Source organism: Antennarius striatus, chromosome 7 (assembly GCF_040054535.1).
Source record: "Antennarius striatus isolate MH-2024 chromosome 7, ASM4005453v1, whole genome shotgun sequence".
NCBI classification, from domain to species: Eukaryota; Metazoa; Chordata; class Actinopteri; order Lophiiformes; family Antennariidae; genus Antennarius; species Antennarius striatus.
In genome coordinates, this window is record NC_090782.1 from 5,995,761 (window position 1) to 6,018,011 (window position 22,251).

Below are 22,251 nucleotides of genomic sequence, written 5' to 3' on the forward strand. Positions count from 1 at the left end.
GTTCTGGTTTAATCGCTTACGGTGCCATCTGGATAATGGCAGATTTCACAGAGGAACTTTTGCTTCTTCCTACCTGGTCATCTGGGAATGTCTCATCTGATTATTGGCCTCTTTTTGAAGCAATGGAGTAGAACCAAAGAGACCAAACAGTTTATTCATATTTTAACAAAGTTCTTTTTCTCAGAGTCAAAGTAACTCTTTGCAGTGACTTGGGACTGCTTCATCTTCATACCTCTGTTACCCTTACTGGTTTTCAGGAATACAGAGCAGCTCAGTCTTTTTTTTTTTCTTTTCTAGATTTTCTAAAACTGTTTTGTGTGCTGGCATTTTAAGGCAACACAAAACTCTATTGCCAAAAGCACAATGCAGCAGTATCAATTTCCTCTCTACAGCAGGTGATATTTTCTCCAGCCACGGCCAGTACAGCTGAAGGCCAAATAGGTGCAGGGTTATTTATCGAGACCTCAGGGGGAATGATGGCAGGGGCAGTGGGCAGCCAGGTAAAAATGCATGCAGGCAGGAGAGATGAGGAGACACAGAGATTGTCCTGAAAACACAAGGGACCGGAAGAGGTCCTGATGCAAAGGGAGATGGAAGAAAGTGGGTGGGTTAGGAGCGGATAGATTGAAAAACACATTTACTTAGTGTCTGGCATAGCACTGCTCACAAATCTAGCTTGACATGGAGGACAATTTAGAGACAAAGTGAGTGACTCTCTAAATGAAGGACATCAATTGGAATGAAATGGAGAATGAAAGAGAATCAACTCACTGAACAGATAAAACAGTTCAGTTGAAAAGTTTTTTTTTTCTTATTATTTTACATTTTTATTTTATACAATGCCTTGCCTCTGTAGCCTTTAAGGCTTAGAGACAAAGCCATAATGTCAGAAGCTAATATTTTAATGGCATACACTGAAGCTTTTAGAAAGAGAAACAGTGTTTGTGAAGTCTTTTTGGACATCAAAAGACTGTTGCTTCAATTAATGTTAATCTAATCATGAATAAAACATCTACCTCAGGTAGGTCAGAGAGAATAGATATGTTTTAATACTCAGATCAAGTGTAAACTGTGATTAACTGTACATCTTCATTATAACTGGAAAATATGTTTAAAAAAAAAAAAATGTTGGTAGAGCACTAAAAATCCTTGCTACGGAAGTTAGATGTCTGTGGGTGTGTAGCTGCAAGTCATAATGTCATGTTTCATTCACATTTAAAAGAGCGCAGCAACACGATTAAAGAACATCAAGTGCTTTAATGGCATAGAGTCAAAACTGCTCAACATCAGAGCTGTTGTTTTTGTTAGTTTTTTCTTTTACATATATAAATCTAATGTGGCCAGATGGAGGCAGCATGTTAGCTTACATATGTTATGACTGGTGATTTAGTGTTGGAAACGACTGAGCAAACATGTTCACTGGAAGGGGTCTTAAATTCGAAACTTTGTCATGTCTTACACCCTGACTTTATGACTCACACTCAACAAACAAGAAGGCACAGAGTTATAAATGAAATGTAATTAGACTGGAGAAAACACAGCAGAAAATGACAACCTGAAAACTGCAGCACGCCCTACACCCAACTCAAGCAACACATGACAAATACCACAACGTTAATTGAGAGTCTGGCAGTGGGAGAGAAGCTGCAAGCACAAGGTTAAACAAATGTGTATTTGATTTGTTATTATTTGTAAGGCAAGGGTTTACAGAAACATGTGTGAGGCTAACGGCAATCTGACAAATGGAGAACAGGGTATATGAACCATGAAATGAACACTGGCAATTGGAAGGCAGGAGGCTTTCAGCACCATGGTCACCAACAAAGTGCCTGCAACAGCTCACTGCTTGAGCAATGGTATTCACAAGGCTAAAGACAGCTGGGTAGAATAAGCTGGGTGGCACAAAAGGCAAAGGATTGTGGGAAAGTGTAAACAAACCAGGTGAAAAACACTAGGACAGGAAAGAAAAGGGGAAAAAAAAAGATTTGTCAGTATAGTTTCAACATGTTATTGGCAATTTTGACAAAACAACACAGAAAAATACAGACAACAAAATCAATCATGAATAGAATAGAATAGAATAGAATAGAATAGAATAGAATAGAATAGAATAGAATAGAATAGAATAGAATAGAATAGAATAGAATAGAATAGAATAGAACATCTCCCCACCTATATATTTGAATAAATTCATGTCTACCCGGAAGTTCAGGCCGCTAGCCGAGTTAGCCCCGATCTTAACATTTGTCCATGTCTCTCACTTACGGAGCCGTTTGGGCTTTGTCAAACAAAGCAGTTTATATTCTTTGATTGTGTTTTCTCGTGACAGTGAAGAAGATAAAAAAAGAAAACAAACCAAGTCTGATTATTGTTATTATTGTTTTATCATGGAATTTCCATGAGTTCCCGCTAGTAAAATAGAATAAAATAGAACAGAATGATTTTTGCTCTTAAAAATAAGGTCAATTCAACTTCTACATTTCTTCCTGCTCAGTAAAGGAGCCGTCTTCACAGCTGTCAACCTGCCCGTCTCCAGGTAAGGTGTGGTTTATCAGGGTAGAGCAGAAGGCAGAATTCAGATAAAGTTTGAAGGAGAAAATAACCTCCACCACCTGCCCCCCCAATTGCTTGTGAATGTGGCTTTTTCTCATTAATTGTTGTTGTGGTTCAGTATACAGCCATTAAACAGTAAATAAGTCATTAACTATGCTGGCTGCCAGGATGCCCTGGGCCAGGACCTGTATTTGTTGCAGAGAAATGGAAGTGGTGGGCCCTGTAGGCATAGGGGCCGAGGTTAATGCATTTGGGTTGATGACAGACAGCCGAGGCTCCACTCCACCACTGAAACAAACACACATAAATAAAGGAACACACATATACACAATAATTAGTGAGCACATATGCTACAAGCTCACCCAAAATCGCAAAAAACTTGAAATTGTAATTGGTGACAGTCTGCCTCACCCCAAAATTGTTTTTTCATATGACTCCCTTTACATTACAAAAGAAATTAAAAATTCAAGGTCATTGGACCTTAATTAAAATGTAAAATGAAACAACTCAATGGTATACGCTGTTTGACTATTATAATTTTTATATGAGATAGATTATATAGATAGATAGATAGATAGATAGATAGATAGATAGATAGATAGATAGATAGATAGATAGATAGATAGATAGATAGATAGATAGATAGATAGATAGATAGATAGATAGATAGATAGATAGATAGATAGATAGATAGATAGATAGATTAAACCCTTTTCCTTCTTTAAATGTTTAAAGTAATGTAAGAACACCCTCTGATGTACAATGGGACAATATGTGTGAAGACAGGTAACAGTGAACAACATGTTCCCTCCTTTGGTGTCACATTGTGCCCTCTTTTTTTTAAAGCTGGTTTTCATTATTTTTTCTAGTATCCAAAGTAGCTCCATACTACTTACACCGATTTCTGTCTCAATTCTCTTTTTCTCTGCTGTGTGTCATGATTCCTTTGTACTGTCTTATAGGTAAGTAGATCCTCCTTTCAATCCAAACAAAAAAGATAACAAGTGTCATAACATGATTCCATAATGACATGTATCACAAAACCACTGCAACCACTAACATAGATTCAAGTTGGAATGAGGATTGTCATAGTCACTAATATTAGTAGTGGTATTTTTTATTAGAGAATGTGCCTACTTTAATTTTTGACATTTTTTAAATGATAGTAATCCTACCTTGTGATACTGGTAACATGATTATTAAAACTGAGCACATTATTGATATGTTCTGAATTGTTCATCATGTGCCAGAGACAGCGATGCAATGTGAAAAGAAAATATTTTGTTTGGGACATTCAGGACATTTTGTGAGAATTTTAGTCTTGCCTCTCTTTAGCTGCAAAAAGTGTCCTGACATCAAGCTATTGAAGTCTTCAATACATTTTACAAGGTTGTTCTTCTCATACTTTATCTCCTAAACTTGCTCTTTTCTCAGGCTATTCTTGTGAAACATTAAACACTAAAAATTAAAAAAAAAAAAAAAAAAGTAAGACTAATGACTAATAGAAATATTTATGGCATGGGTCAAATAAAAAGTAAACTTTAAAATCCACATGTTCTGGCACAAAAAAAATATGGTGTGAAAACTAAAAGACAAGAAAATTTTGACAGCAAAATGAAACTCTCTCATGATATGATGCAGTATCAGCGAGGGAAGGGGGCTCGTGTCCTTCTAATAGGCCTGTAATTAAAGTCTCCATCTCATCTCACAATCATACTTGTACACACTGTCAAAACACACACACACAGACACACACACACAGACACACACACACAGACACACACACACACACACACACACACACACACACACACACACACACACACACACACACACACACACACACACACACACACACACACACACACACACACAGAATAAAGAAGAAAAATGATATGTTTCTCCAACCCACCTCTGGTTCATAAGATATTGTGTGGGTGTGGGTGTGTGTGCGTGTGTGTGTGTGTGTGTGTGTGTGTGTGTGTGTGTGTGTGTGTGTGCGTGTGTGTGTGTGTGTGTGTGTGTGTGTGTGTGTGTGCTTGTGGAATGTAGGGGCGTTAGAAAATCACTCTTAATTATACATTTGTCACATGAAAAGCATTCTGCCTACTTTGTGTGAGTTCTAGCAGTCTGCTTAATTCAGCAATCTTCACATTCCAACTGTTCATTATACACAAAACTTCCACTCCCCTCACTCCTTTTTATCCATGTCTTCCCCCAATTCATTTTCTTCCCTCGTTCCTTTGGTCCTCGACAGTTCAGGCTTTTCATTTGAGTGTACTGATGTATGCTTGCCAGATCCAGTAGCCAAAGAGCCAAGCTTCTCCCCAGGGATTTGGGGTTTGACAGCAAACATGGGCTGTCAGTGGTCTGTGTTGGCTAACGATAATAGAAGAATTAATGTGGAGGGAAACACACTGTAACTTTCAAGTTATCATATATACTGGCACACCATGATTTAGAATAATCAAATTTATCATACAAAATTGTTAGAGTATGGGTGAGTTTACCAAAAAGTGCACTTTCTATTCATTATAGTCTATGAACACAGAGGATGATTTAACAGTCAGGTCACGGTGTTTGCCATTGAAATGTTTAAAGTAAAAATTGTCCTCTATTCAATCATTTGTAACAAGAGGTAGAGAAACTAAACAGCACTGTCCATGCACACTGTGGGGTAAAAGGAACTAAAAGTCTCACTTTTGTTAGGAAACACTGTTCATCTGTTTATGCTATTTCTGTCTGTGAGTCCTTTGTGAGCTGACAGCAAGGCAGAAGACCGATGCATCCCTGGAGATGTTAATCTCAACATCAGAAAAGCAAACAACAGCTGTTTATACTCAAAAACTCTTTGGCAGAGCGACTGCAATGGTGGAGGTATCACAACATGCAGGCTGAACGAACCAGGGAAATGTCTCCATCAGACTTATTCCCAATCCAAAGAAGATGAGAATCCCTATGAAGTTTACTTTGCTTAATTTTCTTGGCTTTTTTTGAGTGGGAGAACTTTGTAGAGGTGAGTGACAGAGCAGTTTACCCACAATCTCATCTGACCAGGAAATGACATCAACTAAAATTGTTCATTCAAGAATTTTTTGAGCAGACAGTATGAGTATCAGACTTTCAAAATAAAATTTAAAAAATAGCTCAAATTCATTTTTTTCAACATCACACTCTATTTGTTGTTTTATTATATTTTTTTTTTCCATTAGTATATATCGATCTGGACAGACTCCTAAAACATAAAGAACATAATGATCACTAGATATTTAAGCTGACTTAATCAAACAGGCAATCATTCCTTAGAAACAAGCCTACAGTTCAGCAAAGACCTTATAACAAACAAACCACCGTGCCGCCCTGAGATGTATTCATTTTCTGAATTTAAAAATATTACGCAGAATGGATGTTAGAGTTGAGGGGCCAAATGTAGCAGTTGATGAATTCAATATCTAGAATAGCATCAAGTAGTTCCTGTAATGAAAACAATGATTTACTTAAAGGTATAATATAATTCAATATTAAATATCTAAATATCAATTAATTAAGTTTCCTTACCCATCTCGTCACGTTGATTTTTTTTGGCGATGACGGTTCTAAGAACCATCTACGTCCTTTAAATCAGTGGTCAGTGAGTTGCTTCTCATGTTGAAGCAGACTGATATTTAATGGCAACTGAATGAACAAACAGGATTTACTGACAAAAAAGTATTTCTGAGGATAAACAATATGAATTTAAATGGAATTCAACGCTTACCTCTCATGCTGGACATTTTTTACTTTGCAGGATACAATATGAGTGTGTGTATGTGTGTGTGTGTGTGGGGGGGGGGGTTGCCACTGCTGTGCCAACTGATAGCAGGTTACCACCGGTGAGACATGAAACATTCATAGCAGATGTGACCAAAGAATCATAGATTAGGAAGTTGTATTGCCCAGGGGGTCTGAGGCCCTTTGCATCCCCACAAACATACACACATTAACACAAACAAAGACACACACACACACACACACACATATTTGAGCCAACCAGCTTGAATAATGATTGTTATGTTTTATTGAAATTCAGTTTCTGAATATCCAGCTGCAGGCACCAAAGATGGACGGAATGCAAAGACACACACGCACACACGCGCACACACACACACACGCACACGCGCACACACACGCACGCACACACACACACGCACGCACGCGCACACACACACACACAGACCAGTCTTGATTTATGGTCGTGAACAGTGATGACACCACCTGCCTGGTGTGCTGTCAGCAGATAGAGCTCTGCATGAGATTCAGCACATCATACACACACAGATACACACACACACACACACACACACACACACACACACAAACATGAGCAGATTTGTAGCTCCAAGGGCAACATATTATATCATACTATATGAATCTATTAGTGAATGAGCATGTATGCACTTGTATGCTGCAAGAGAGACTATAAATGCCACTCGTCACAGCATGCTCTTAGGGTCGGCTCACCACCAGCAGCTAGCACCCGACTGACTCAGCGTCACTAACAGTACATAGAGTCACACAGCTGGAATAGCTTCTCCACATGGGAGATGATCACAGTCTGAAAAGATCTCATGCTAAAAAATACAAAAAATCAAGTTATAACTGATACATTTCCCACTACCGGGCTTCTGGCCTCACACATTAAAAAATCTTAACTATGACCATAACCACCACAGAGAAATGTGGCACTATCATGTATGCCTAAAATTGCCCTTTTAAGCAATGCATTTGCCTTCTTTGAATCAAACAGAGGCTTTTAGCTTTTGAATTTATGACGGCAACAGTGAGCAACAACAATGCACGGGAAAAACGGCTGAAATACGGTATCAGAGTAGAAAAAGTCCATAAATCACAGCCTGTTGTGAAGGAAGGATGAGCATATAGAAGCACCGAAAATGTTGAATTCTTTTTGTGAGTCTCATAGCCTAAAAAAATGTCACTATAAAGAATTTAAATCCACCTTTGGTAATGGAGTAGATGTGATATTCCAATGATTCCAGTAGTAAGGGCAACTCATGACATTATATTAGAATTCTTGAACTCAAGAATTAGAAACACAAACATTTTCATTGTATATAGTGCTACATCCAAAAAACTGGCCTGTAAGGCCCGACAGCCTACCCCTCAGTCCAACCCACCTGTACTCTAATTTGATGGATGGATGGATAGAAAGAGACAGACAGACAGATACAAACATACATACCTACATACATAAACATGTACATACATACATACAGTACGTAGAGAGATACAGATAGATAGACAAACAGACAGACTGCAGGTACTCTCATCAGATGGTGTATATTAGAATAGTAGCTCGTCAGCAGCCTCCCTAAACAATAAAACAGCAGTCAACAGACAGCTTAGCCCATCAGCACACTGTTAAATTACAACCATCAGCACCACCCACCCCCTTGAATCTCAACTCTCATCTCTAGATCTCGAGCACCAGGAGAACAATCTGCAGAATAATTAGCCACCACCAACAGACAGTTACAGAGGGAAGGAGGACGTTTGGCTTGATTAAATTATTAAACCACACAAACAAAAAAACAAAAGCAGCATCAAAGAGGCACTGCGGCTCTCCTTCAAAGCTCCTTGCTGTTCCCTAAATACAGAATACAGAGAATGTGTTCTCCCAAGCCACTAGTTGGCATAATTAGCTAAATGTGTGCTTTTGAGCGTGTGTGTGTGTGTGTGTGTGTGTGTGTGTGTGTGTGTGTGTGTGTGTTTGTGTGTGTGCGTATGTGTGTGTGTTTGTGTGTGTTTTGCTGTGATTGTACCCATTTCTCTAACTGCTATCTAAAATAACCAAGTGGTTAATGACAACATGATGCCAGGGAGCCCCTTGAACACCCCCAAACCAATACACACACACACACACACACACACACACACACACACACACACACACACACACACACACAACACACACACACACATTACATGTGTCTGCACACAAACATTAAACAATACTCTAATTACAGCATTTGTAACTCCCCCTTGCCTCCTGCATCTCCCTTACCCCCAGCCCACAAATCTGTGAATCTAGAATTGAATTTGGCCCAAGTTGAGGGCTGTGCTGGCATGAAAAGACTATTTGATTAGAGTGGCAGTTGTTTCATTTGCGGTGCAGCAGATTGCAGATCCTCTCTATCCGGTGCGCTGTATTCATTACTCAGTGTTAAAGGATGATCCATACCATGACACCAGGCCCATCATTTCATGCAGATGAACAGTAGTTCCACAAGGTCCTTACACTGCCACTGTAGCATGTCTAAAGCTAAAAAAAAATAGCAGTGCTCTTCTCCTGTAACCCATGCTCAACATTTTGTGTGAAGCTGTGTAATATTGATTGTCAGGTTGGATATTAATATTCAGAAAAAAAAGAAATAAGGCCTTTTTTAGTCTTTCAAAAAAACTTTCAAAAAATTTACCTCACTCTTTTTCCTCTCTTTGTCCCTTTCAGTGTTTGTGACATATGTAAAGAGAAAAAAATTATTTCCCCACTTAGGATTAATAGAGTGACCCTCTTCTTATGTGCCTTCACTTAATGCCCTAAACTGTTTTTCAATGTTCTGCAGTGGTGGGAACATCAGGTTTCTCTATTGATAGACTCCAGGGGCCCGTTTGACACTTGCTGTTATCTTCCAAATTAACCTATCAAAAATATTCACTGCACTCTACATTACGGTAATAGGATTGTCTAAACCTACAAATAGCGTAAGGCAACATTTTCTTATGTAGTGCCAAAAAATGTGAATCAGCACAGTTGTATTTTTATTCGTCTTCCTTTGCTTAATATATAGGTGATTGATCATGAATTATAGTTGACAAAGCCAATTTGACAAAAGGTAATGTAATTCATCTTTATTAATTATTAAACAAGTAAGCAAAAACAATGTGGAATCTGCATTAGACATACTCTCATGACAGATTTTCCTCCATTTGCTCTTTTTATTTGTTTTCAATACTATGTACCAGCATTATACACTAAAAACATCTCACATACTACAAACTGTTTCATGATATTATACATTAAAGAGTTACAAATTTTAGTATGTTGACTTAACAATTTTTTTCTGCAATTTGTAGCCTAAGAAAAATTATGACAGACTAAGAGGAAACATAGCACAAATAGGCATTGAATTGTATTTTGAACCCCAGAAATCCCGTAATAGAGGCTGGGAATCTGGTGTTTAAATAAAATCAATGTAAATGTATGGTATATTGTGTCTGCTTTATTTCAAAACCCTCAAGCTTTGTGCCTCATTTTAAAATAAATGAAGCTTAAAATAAGGCAGTGAATTTTGATAAGGAAGCTTACTTCAGCTGAGATAAACCAGGGAAAACTCATTTTGCTATCAGGAAGACAATTTGAAAATTCATTCTTTACTGTTGTCATATCCTTTTGTCCATGTCGTTATGAAGTGATCTGGGGAGCATCAGCCTTGACAATAAGAAAGGATGTTTTAGCAGAATAAGGTCACTTACGATACCCTAAACCCCCTGACTTCACTCTCTGATGTCTTCTATGTCTTTCAAACCCACACAAGTCTTTCTACAACTTTTATCTGGAGTTTGAAACCAGGATTCCATGATTTCTGGGTATATGTGGTATATCTGGTGAAATCATCCCTCTGGCAGAGTCGCACAGATGCAAGTGTCTCTCCTCATAAGAAGACTACAAGCAAAAGATATATGTCTCACTACTATACCGCAGTTTACAAAGGTGGAAACTAAGATGACATGGCCATCCTGTAACTGGGGTCTTTAAGACAGATCAGAGCTTGAAAAGCAGACTTATTGAAAAGCACAAGCACTTGTGTGCAAGATTGACAGTATGATCCACTGTATATGCATGATCCCTTACTTGTGTGTCTTGTTAGCTTGAGTAGACCTTTTAAGACTACTCATGGATGAATGGGAGTCTAATTCTAGAGCTTTATATCCAGGAGCCATCCCTTAGGTAAACCCACTGTGATCCTGCTATGTGAAACACCACCAACCAGATGTCTCCATTGCACCCTCATGGCCACACTAAGCCAGTAATCATCTGCCCATGTTCATTCAACGGTGTGTGACATCTGCCTAGCTACTTTTCCTTCTGTCACTACTGAAGTACTGTATGTCACAACATATGAAAGTGGAAAGATGCAAGAAGCATAACTACAGTAAAATGAGACAGAAAGGGAATAGACAAGGAGGAATTGGAGCATATCTAAATATTTTCACAAACCTACAAGCATCTGAAGGAACAGTGAGTGTTGAACTTGCAACTGCATGACTCCTACACATTAGTAGGTATATTAAAAATATCAAATAAAATTCACTCTCAGGGAGGAAAAAAAGTGCAAAACAAAGCTCAGGAGGAGGATAAAACGTACGAAGGAAAAACACTAACAATGAGAATCAAGAGATCTCGAATTTAAAGTTAACCTGAAAATATGTTTAGGACACTTAAATGTTCAATGCAATCCTAGTGTTTTAAATGTAGATCTTTCAAAAGTGATGATATGGTGAAACAATAAGAAAAGTTGTATTTTTTTAATGGAAAATGACTGAATTATCCTCATTGAACCATTACCTGAGAGAGATAAGGAACAACATTGCACTAAAGATTGATAAAATAGTTAGTACTGGAGTTAGTAATGACATATAAACAATACTTACAGGATTTGTTTTGTTTTGTTTTGGACAACTTTTGGATAAATAACAAATGTACTGGGTCAAATTGACCCACAGCATCAATGTTGTGTGTCACAGATGAACATAGAAGGAAGGTTAATAGAACTAGCACACAGGCGAGTGGAACTGCCAGCATACCACGCCAGGAAGCCGACTTCTCAGAACTTACACAGGCATGTTCTATTCAGAATGGTCTGGAAATTTATAGTTTAAATGCATCAAACAGTCATTTACTATAAATACACCACCGCATGCATCGCGTTCCTTCATATCTCTTCCTGACAGTGTTCTCAGTGGGAAAAAGAAATCAATGTGCATCACATTCATTACCTTCTCTTGCTCTTCTCTCCTAATCTTTGGGGTTTTTTGCTTTGCCTCTCCTTCATTCTACAAAAGTGTTTCAAGGATTTAATTTGAAACTGAAAACTAAATTCAAAATCATGAAAACTACACATTCTACAGGATGTTTGGGGTTTTTTTTTAATCCAATAATCCTTATGGCTTGTGATATTTATACCACCGTCATCATGGGTATCTCAAGGTGTTCCACGGTGCAGCAATGTGTTTTACGGTAGATCAGAACTTTGGAGCAAGTCAGAAACAAGTTTGACATTTATTGAAAAACTGAACCCACAGCAATATGACTGTGGATGGCCTCACAGTTTCTCACAGTGTTCTCATTGTGTTTTGTACATTTTCACAAACCCACCAAAAATAAACTTTTGAAAAGACAGTTGCAGTGTTCTCAAAATGGTGCTAGTTTCAAAAGTATAATGAATGAGGAGTAAATTAATAATGGATCCACTGTAAAAGCATCTTTGAGTGTCTAGAAAAGGGCTCTATGAATCTATTCCATTGTTATTATTATTATTATTGTTGTTGTTGTTGTTGTTGTTGTTGTTATCAACTTTCCCTGCTTCCTTTATAGACCTCACCGTATCTTTCTCAACAAACAGTTGTTAAATAATAGACAAAAACTTTCATGGTTAAAGGAAGCTACAGTTTTTAGTAAATTGACACTGCAAATTATACTGTACTGTGTATTTACCAGATATTCAGGACACATATGGTGCATAAGCAGCGCAACTGACTCACAGGACCTGTTTCAATTCGTTTCATCAGGTGAAGGACAGTATCACAGGCACTAACTCATTTTCTTTCCCTCTGTACCCAGGTTCTCTTGAGAGACAGAGAAACAACATTCCATTATGATCATATTGAACGATAGGCTGGCCTCCGTGACGCCTGTGTGGACACCGTTTGTGGCTGCATCATCACGCGCTGCTCAGGCAGGTTGTGTGCCCCTGCTGTGCAGCTACCCTTGTCCATTTCTCTGTTGGCTTTGTGCCGCTATTCTCTCTCACTCCCTCCACCACACTCTCACAATGCGGTAAATTTACTAACAACAGGGACACGTTGCTTTTTCAGAGAATCTACATTGTTACAGCCCTAGTTGGTTGTGACTCAGCCACATGACATGCAAAAGAGTGGCTCCATACAAGTGAGACTGATTGGGTTGATTAGCATCATAAAGACATGATTCATAATGGTTCTATGATGACTGAAACATCCTATTTAATGTGTAAGTTAATGTGCCAACGTATCCCTACCAACAAATTCTACATTACTGATGATGAATATAAATAGGTGAGCATTGCCCTAAACTGTAAAGTAATTATGGGTCCTCTGGGATTCTAGAAGCACATCACATATTCTGCCTCATTTTGTCCTCTTTCCTGATTATGTAGCACTGCTTTCCCTGGACAAGTGAGGCTTACAAATCACCCTTGCAGCATTTGAAGTTGAAGGTGCTTGGTGCAAGGTTTTAGTACCTGCCTCCTATGAATGGCTCCCTGTCGACTCCTATGATAATAGCTTACAGCAGTGCCCTTCACGGAGCATGACATCAAGCACACCCTAGGAGCAGAAGGGAATGATATATCAACTTTCCCCAATGGAGTGTCATATGATCTCATCTACTGGTTTCTGGCCCATATATAGATGATCAAATCAAACATCTGCCACATTTGGTGTTCCGATGATGATGATGATGATGATAACAATAATAATTGCTTTTATTATTAATATTATTATTACTAGTAGTAGTAGTAGTAGTAGTAGTAGTAGTAGTAGTAGTAGTAGTAGTAGTAGTAGTAGCAGTAGTAGCAGTATCAAAGGGAAGACCAATTGGTTGAAATATTTGATTTAGACTTTCTTTATAGCACCTTTCCTACAGGAATAATAATTAAATCAGAAATGAAAAAGATATGTAAACAAATTCATTCATTCTCTTCTGCTTATCTGTTTTTAAGTCGAAGGGACCGCAGTCTGAGCAGAGGAACCATAACATGCCTGTAATTCCGCTCTTATGGGACTGGCATTTCCAAGATATAATCCTTCCAGTGTATCCTGGGTATACCCCGAGGTCTCCTCGCAGTGTGACATGCCCAGAATACTTCCCCAGGGAGACATCCGGGGGGCATCCTAACCAAATGCCTGAATCACCTCAACTGATTCTTCTCGACGTAGAGGAGCAGTGGCTCCACTCTGAATCCTTAGCCGTGGCTGGTTCGTCATCATACCGCCAAGGGGAGCCCAGTGCCTCTGTAGACGAAAGCTATTTAAGATTCTTCTATAAGCAAGAATCCTAAACAAAATCACTACCACTATGGCCTGAATGGAACAGGAAATGCATTTTTGTGAAAGTAGGATTAACCACAGTCAGTGTGAAACACTGAAAACACATAACCAAGTTTCACCCATCTTGTTACAGTATGCTCTTGTTTGCATTTACCTACAGTCCTTCCTTTCCTCATTGTCTTCTAAACAGGGAAATTAATAGCAAAGGCTGAGCCAGTATTTCAGGTTTATGTTCCTTACGTAAATTCAAATATCCATCTTCAACCTCAAGACTCACCTTCCACAGGACTGGAATAAAATACAAAAAATACTATATAGATCATTTTATAGAAATGAAATGAAATGACAATTAGGCTGTGACAGTTCTGAGAAGTGACAATCAAATAAGACTACAGAATGCCAACAACTCTGTGAGGCATTAATGCACACATGTTTTTAGCAATATTCTTACGTAAAGTTCATGCTAAATTGATGAAATTGAAAAATTGAGTTTTGATTTGATCCTTTTGAGGAATTCAATACAAGTCATACACAAGTCTTCCTTTGTAATAGGTTTAAAATTTCATGAGAAACTGATTCAGATGGATAATAAAAGGTAATTAAGTGAAAAAAGGGAGTTATCATATCTTCAGTAGAATAAAAGCAAATTTTTCATCTTGTCAAACTAATAATATGAAAGACTGAAGTTGTGGATTGGTCTATTTGCATTTTAAAATAAACAAGAATATTCTACTGACCCGAAGGGTCTTTGGCCCAAGACAAAATTAGAACCAATTAGGCATTTTTTTTACAAGACAATTTTTGCATATTATGCAAAAATGAAATAAATAAATAATAAAAGACCTGAAATAAAGACAGAGTCCTGGCCCTCGCTACCAACCTAAACAGGTCTGAGCTTTTTGAGGCAAGTGAGCAGTTCGAAAAACAGAAAAAAGAAAGGACATACAAAAGGAGACATTCATCCATCCAGCCATCCATCATAACCGGTGCTACGGTGAAGCCAATTTCCACAAAGCTGCTAAGCTGATTGAGGCAGACCAAATCTGTTTCACCAGCTTACATTCCTTCAAAATGGCCATCTCACTTCCAATATCACGGGCTTTTACTGTTCCCCATTCCCCTGGCTCAGACTGAGAGTTAGCAAGGCTTAGCTGGATGAAACACTCCAACAGCTCAGTTCTCCCCTGGAACTCACTGATATCTCTATAGCACAGCCTCTCCCCACAAAGTTACATTTAGTTGGTTTATTTACTCATACCAACATATTTAATTTGTCTGTTTTTATTATCATTTTCAAATCCGACCATATTCCAACAATTAGGATGCAAACTAAAGATCAGTAAGTATTCTGATGATTCTTGGCACATGGATACAACCTAATAACAGCCTCTGTATATATAAACACCAACACATACACAGACACACACATTGGTAAAATGCACAGGCAGCACTTAAATGCAACACCTTCTACAGGAGTAGATTAAATTCACACAAGGCCTCTTTGAAGAAGGAAATGGGACAGATAAGAAACACATTTCTATGAAAGCAGCTTGTGAGGGAGCCTATAGAGAGAGCATGGAAGAATGCAATGCAAATTATTTTTACCTGCTCTTGTCACATTCTCCATGTGCCGCCTATCATACTGTGGTCCTATATATGACATTTATTAATCTTTTGCCATTTATTATATTGTACAGTATTCCCCTCCCCGGTCACTTTTTTTCTCACTTTTTTTCTGCCTCTCTCTCACACTTGTCATTTTGCCACAACAGCAAATATCCTGTTGGCCTGGACTGCAGGCTGCTGGTGCTGGTCTATCTGGCCCTGGGATCGATCCGGCTTGAAGCCGAGGCCTCCCATTCATCTCAGAGCCATAAAATGTGATTAGTGCTGACTACAGCACAGCAGGGAGATAGGCTGATAGGCCTGATAGCCTAAGATAGGCTGGGCAGAAAACACTACAGGAAGTCAACAGCAACAGTGCGCTGTTTTCTACCTTTTTTTGGTTTTCTCTATATTGCTGAGTGTATTCATCTATGTTTTTGGCTATTTTCTACTTGCTCAGAAGGCATGACAGGAAGTGAGGAAAGACATGGAAAACTGCCTTAGTTGAAAACTAATTCAGTTGTGTCGACGTTCAATGAGGTATTGTGACAGTTAGTATGATATATATGGTATGTAAACATATACATCTATTTTCAAACATACTTTCATTCTTGTATTATTACATACAATTTTTTGAAGGCACTGTTTTATGTTACCTGAACAGCCTGTATTGCTAAGCAATCAAAAGCCTGCTCATCTGTGATTTAAAAAAAACTGTGACAAATGAATTTGTCAGATTCTATGACTGAATTTCGTTTTTAAAGTAGAATGTATCCAATAGGAGTGTTCATCACCATGTATTTCTCTCACCTTAAAACACAGAACCTCAGGGCATCACTCAACAGAGTGTATACGTTCACCAAGGCTAACTAATCCTAGATAGATATTTCAATACAGCAGTTATAACAATAACATCTCAGACATGATACTTTTTACTTCACAATTTAGAGGGTTTTTAATTCTAGAAATTATGTAAAATGTTGCAATGCTAGGGAGTTGTAAAAAAATATTTATGGTTCTGTGCCTTGTGTCTATATCTCCAGTGAAATGTATGTATTGTTGCCAGACCCCCATCACATGCCCACAAAAAGTTTCATAAAAATAGTCTCAATAGATTTTGCATAATTAAGAGAGAATATTGAAAAATGTTCCATCTTCTCATCTTAAGTAAAACCACAAAAAACATAGATCTGTATAAAAAGAAAATTACCCATGCAGATAGGAAAAAGATTGTTTCAGGGATTGCTCATTTGTCATTCAATAACATAAGACATTTTTGTGAGAAATGTCCTCGGATGAAGGAAATGGCTTATGGAGTATCAGAATTACCATAAAATGTCTTCATCACCAGTGTGACAGTTCACTCCATTGTTTGATTGTTAAAGTAGAAAGCTCTGTGTTTTGTGATATTGTGGGGGGAAAAAAGGGAGAGAAATTCCACTTCATGATGAATGGTAAGGCTACCCTGTATGAAACCACAGCATGCTCACCTGTGTCTCACGGATGTTCTCCACTGTGAAGTTGAACCAGACTCTGAAGCGGGGATTGCAGGTGTCCGGCCGGATGAAGAGGTCAAACTCAAACTCACTGATGTAGTCAACATGGCCAAGGTTCCCTGCAGAGGCAGTGAAACAGCTTTTATTCGTACTGAGTAGAAATCAACAAACTACAATCACAGAGGATAAGTTGTTCTGCAACCACATGACAAAGTAGAACCAATGCTGTCAGAGACCAACATCAATGGTCTTACTCACACTTGCTTTCTCCCTCGTCTTTCTATGTTATCCGGTTCCTGAGTGTACAAAATGTCAAATTTGACCTTGACCTAGTATTTTCGAGGTCAAGGTCATGGTCTAATTTTTATCCCCTTTGCCGCCCGAGTAATGTACTTTTTGTTTCATCTTTCTATCTGCAACGGTTGTGAAGATATTTGGTGGACATACTAACGGACGGATGAAGGAACACTCCGATTTGAAGCGGAATGTAAAAAAGAGTGATTGAGAGTTCAAGCCTCCCCAAAGAATTTATTTTATAATTCTTGAACCACATCCTGATCTAGATCCAAACGATCACCAGTATTTAATGGCTGCTAGGATATGCAAGGGTACATAGTGAACATTTCATGCACAGTAGACAGCTTGAATCAATGACATAACCCCTATGGTGGAAGTCGTGAACCAATAAAACGTTCAACATCATAATGTCACCTTGCTGGTTTGTGTACTGTATGTATCTCCACAATTTTACGCACCAAATCTGAAACCAAATCACACTCACAAAGAACAGAGCAAATAGACCAATATGCAGGGTTGTTCCAGCCATCCATATCAGACACACAATGTTCTATCCACAGTGAAAAGATCCAGATGATCAGTGGAAATATAATTAATCCGGTGGGAACAATTTCCCAGTTTTCAATTCTCAAGGCTGTCTATAAGTTGACTGGGAGGTAGATGATGCTATGACAAACCCTCTAAATATAGGCCTTGTCAGTATCTTCACATATACACGTTGACGCAGATACAGAATAGAAGTTTGCAGTGCATGCACAAATTAACAATGGTCACAGCAAAAATACAGGGAAGGAAGTGAGAAGAGAAAATGTTTTTAACTAAATGCTGAGATTAACTGAATACATGAGACTAGTCAACTCTGTCATTTTAAATGTTGAGCTGAGATGATAAAGGAACAGCTGCTGCAGAATTTAGCTTGGTGGCAAACTATGTAAAACCTACAGCTCAATGTCCTTCACAACTCTGCATCAAAATGCTGGTGGGCCAGCACAGCAACATGGCAGCATGCATGCGCACACACACACATTTGCAGACACACACACGCACGCACGCATATACACACACACGCACACATACCTACATACACAAATGCACACACACACATGCATGCACGCACGCACGCACGCACACACACACACACACACAAACACACACACACACCACTGATTATAAACAGATGGGCTAACTACCGCATTGTCAAAGCTGATCCCTCTCCTTCTGCCACCAGACAAACTAATCTACTAGTCCACTCACAACAAATGCACACATGCACCCACACTAATACGCACACATACGCTCCACCAGAGCCATCCATTATAATTCACATTCATACTGTAGGTCCTCTTAGGTCCTCTTATGCATAAACAAGATGAGTAGATGAGTTAATAATTAATATTTTGAGTGATATTTTCCACATTTGTAACTGTAACCTCCAGTCATCAAGCAAGATGTTACAAGAGGCTATTGTACAACAACAAGCAGAAACTTCACAGATAGATATTCTAGGCTGTTCACAAGTACTGTATTGATCTTTATTTGAGTGGGAGACTTCTTCAATGTAGTCTCCAAATAAAGTGAGAGGACTTTGTTTCTGAAATGCATTCTGACTGATAGATCACAAGAAGACAGTCTCAATTTGAGAGAGTAAAAGCTGCTGTGATTAAACTTCATGAGCTAATGCCAGAGGCATACTGTCAAACTATTTGCAGGTTGGAAAAGCAGGGCCATCGCAACTTTGCTGAAGCTGCAGGAAATAAGCTCTATTTGATTGTACACCCAATGTAGTTAGAGGTTTTGTGCAGATTTAGTATTGTTGGATGACTTAACAAGGCTGCATTGTGAACCAATCTTTCAGTAATAAGCCTCCTGACAGCCTAGATTGTATTCGGAAGTGATTGAGTTTTTCTCTGGGTTATCTGATGTTGACAGAAGTTTTGGTTTTGCAACGCTCGTGGTTAAGGAAAAAATAGAGCAGCAGAAGAAAAAGACTTCATAAAAAGCCTGTAACAAAACATATTTGGCAAGTTTCCCTGTCTTCAATAATCAAAATGCAGAGCCAGTATCTTCAGTAAACAACTCCATAAAAGTCTGAAAAACCTGATTGTAAAAGAAATGACCATAGCTCTGGCAGAATTGCTTCTATTTTTCATAAACTGTGTTGTTCCATTGCCCATCAGCAGGGTTTAAGACCATGTAAAGATGTCACAAGACACCTTTACCAACCAATCCTTCATTCTGGAGGGGTTTTGTCATTCAGTCACAAGTTTGTTGCGGATACTAGTGCCAACGTGTTGAGGTTTGCTCAAAGGACATAGGAACAACTATTTAATTCAGGGATCTTCCCCTTTATCTGAACCCTCTTGAAAATTGGATTATTTCTTCCATGGCACACATCTCAGCCTTTCACTCAGTTGCATCCTAATGCATCAATCAGTATATGTAAAGTAGTTATAGGTTAAAAAGTAGTTAAAGTGGTGAACTTGAGAATAATTGTCCAAAAATCCCCATATCTAAAAGGCTGTAAGAGGCTGTTTCTTTTTACACACCCAACCCTTCTACCAACTATCATCATAGACTGAAATGGTGGCTACACTTCTATTTCGTGCCCTGCCTTTGATGTAAATTCATGACTGTGTCGATGATGATCACAAAAACATGACTAAAATGACAGTTAATATTAACTTACATAAAAAACAAGTATTTTTCTGAAATTTCTTATGAGAGTATTTAAGATAAACTTGACCAGCTGAGATTAGTCATGTGGAGTCTGTGATGTTGAGAAGTGATGCAGTACATCAGATTGGTCCAGAAGGATTTTTTTGTTCTTTATGTATCAGAATATATCACTATAAGTGAGGCTAATGAGCTACAGAAAGATGGGAGATGGGAAAGAGTGGAAAGGATACAATTTTTGAGATCTCTTGCATAATCCCTCTTGAGTGTCATAGCTCTCCTTATTCTCCTTCAGTGGTGTCTTGGCAAGTTATGTTGAATATCAATCTTTGTCCTTAAGGGAAAACAAGAGCAGCGTTTAGACATTAACAAATTGGTTTTCAACGAGCAGCTTAGCCCTGCTGGTGCAGCCCAATAAAACAAATTGCTGTTCTGGACGAGATTTTATATATGGCAGCCTCGTCCTGAGGAAAACCCCGAACAAAACCCTCTGCCTCGCTCCATCTTAGTCTTTCTTCCTCTGGTACTTCAGCTTTTGCGGTCTCTCTTTCGCTATTTCTTGTACGTGATGAAACAAGTTAAAAAAGAATAGCCAAAGGTGAAATATGAAAATTGAGAACCCCACAAACTGATGTATTTCTGCTAAAGACATAAGTGTATGTAACATAACTAAGAAATTTTAGTGGACAGTACATCACTCACAAGCACAATAAAGCACTAAGTTTCTATAAGTTTAAGCATGTGCGTGACAGAGAAGGACAGGGATGGAGGGAGAGCAGAAGAACCTATCTACTGTAATCCCATTACGGAGGTACAAGGGGGAACAGTCACAGTGCTAACCCTACACAATGGGCCAGCCTGCAGCCTGTAGCTATCCATGGAATGGATAGTTTCTGCCATGTAGATGGATCACTGTAAAGCAGCAGCAAGCCTGCCTGACTGGGCCTGAGGTGGAACCCACACTACGAGCCATTGGAATGTTAATAGGCTGTTGTTTTAAAATGAAATAGACTGTGTGGTCACAGTGTTTCCTTCTGAGCAGAAGCAATGATGATCATCAGGTGTGTCTGATCCAGGTAGAAGACGTGCCCACTTTACATTTAGTGTTTACTCTACTCTCTTTGTGTTTTCGTAAAACAATTCCTGCATACATAGATTCAATAAAATGACTGAAAATAGTGTTGCATAATTGCTTGTGAGTGACTGAAGGTGTATCATATTTCAAAATTAACACCATCAAATAAAATGTAGTAGTTGAGCATCAAACTTACAATGGATGAGCAAAATATATATAAACAGACTACAGTAACAAATAAAAAACAAAACTTGTTACCAAGTTTCCCCGTAGTAACAAATCCGACACAGATGGAATTTAAAGCATGATTCATAGAGTCAAAGGATCAATTGAGTGACAATACAAGAAGAAACAATATACATCCTCAGGCAGCCTCAAAATTCTGTATTTTCACATCATATTGTTAGAAGCTGTGCTCTCTGCCTTCAGGAAAACGTGTTTCACAGTATCACTCCAGTTTAATCACATAAAGTCTCAATACTGTAAGCTAATTCTTGATATTAGAATTGATGTTCTGAAAGTTAGCTTTTTCTAATGAAATTCCTAATAAACTCTCTGAAAAGGGCCCTACATTTTTACATTAACAATTGCCAACATGTGGGTAAACTACTACTAATAACAATAATACACTTACTGTACATGAGCGTAAACAAAAACAAGCCAACACCTATTGAAATGCTCACTTACTTATGGTTGCTACACGTAAGGCCACAACTGTGTTCAGACAGACTAGAGATCAGAAGAGGGATGTACACCTGAGGAAGTTAGACACCTTTTTTAAACTTAGTTACTGTTGTGTTCCATTTCATTGTTGGAAAATACGTCAGATTTCCCCCTGGTTTGTGAGGGGAGGATTCCTGGACACACAAGCAGGAGACTGATATAGAATTGATTATAGCCAGCAGCAGCGACAGCCATTCTGAAGGGCTCTCAGTTTAGACCTGAAGCTAAATATCTGTTTTTTCCTCTGCTTCTCTCTCTCGCTGTCTCAACCCCCCCCCCCATCCCCCCTTGTCTGAAGGCAAGTTGTCACCAAGGCAACATCAATCTCCTGCCTCATGACTTCTTAAAGTCTATCTTCTCCCCTGATGCCTTATCACTTTATCTGCAGGCAGGATTAAAGAGGTCGCCTCCTTCAAGTTTCCACAATCTAACTATTTAACAGGTATACTAAACTGCAGTATATAC

General features: G+C 38.6%; 1 protein-coding gene across 1 annotated transcript in view; it reads right to left on the reverse strand.

The window, feature by feature from the left end:
* The window catches only part of agbl4 (AGBL carboxypeptidase 4), a 285,402-nt gene that overhangs the window by 244,821 nt on the left and 18,330 nt on the right, over positions 1–22,251 (reverse strand). The window contains exon 3 of the mRNA XM_068318744.1: positions 17,013–17,137. Coding sequence (XP_068174845.1) covers positions 17,013–17,137 — 125 coding nt within the window. The remainder of the gene's footprint in view (positions 1–17,012; positions 17,138–22,251) is intronic.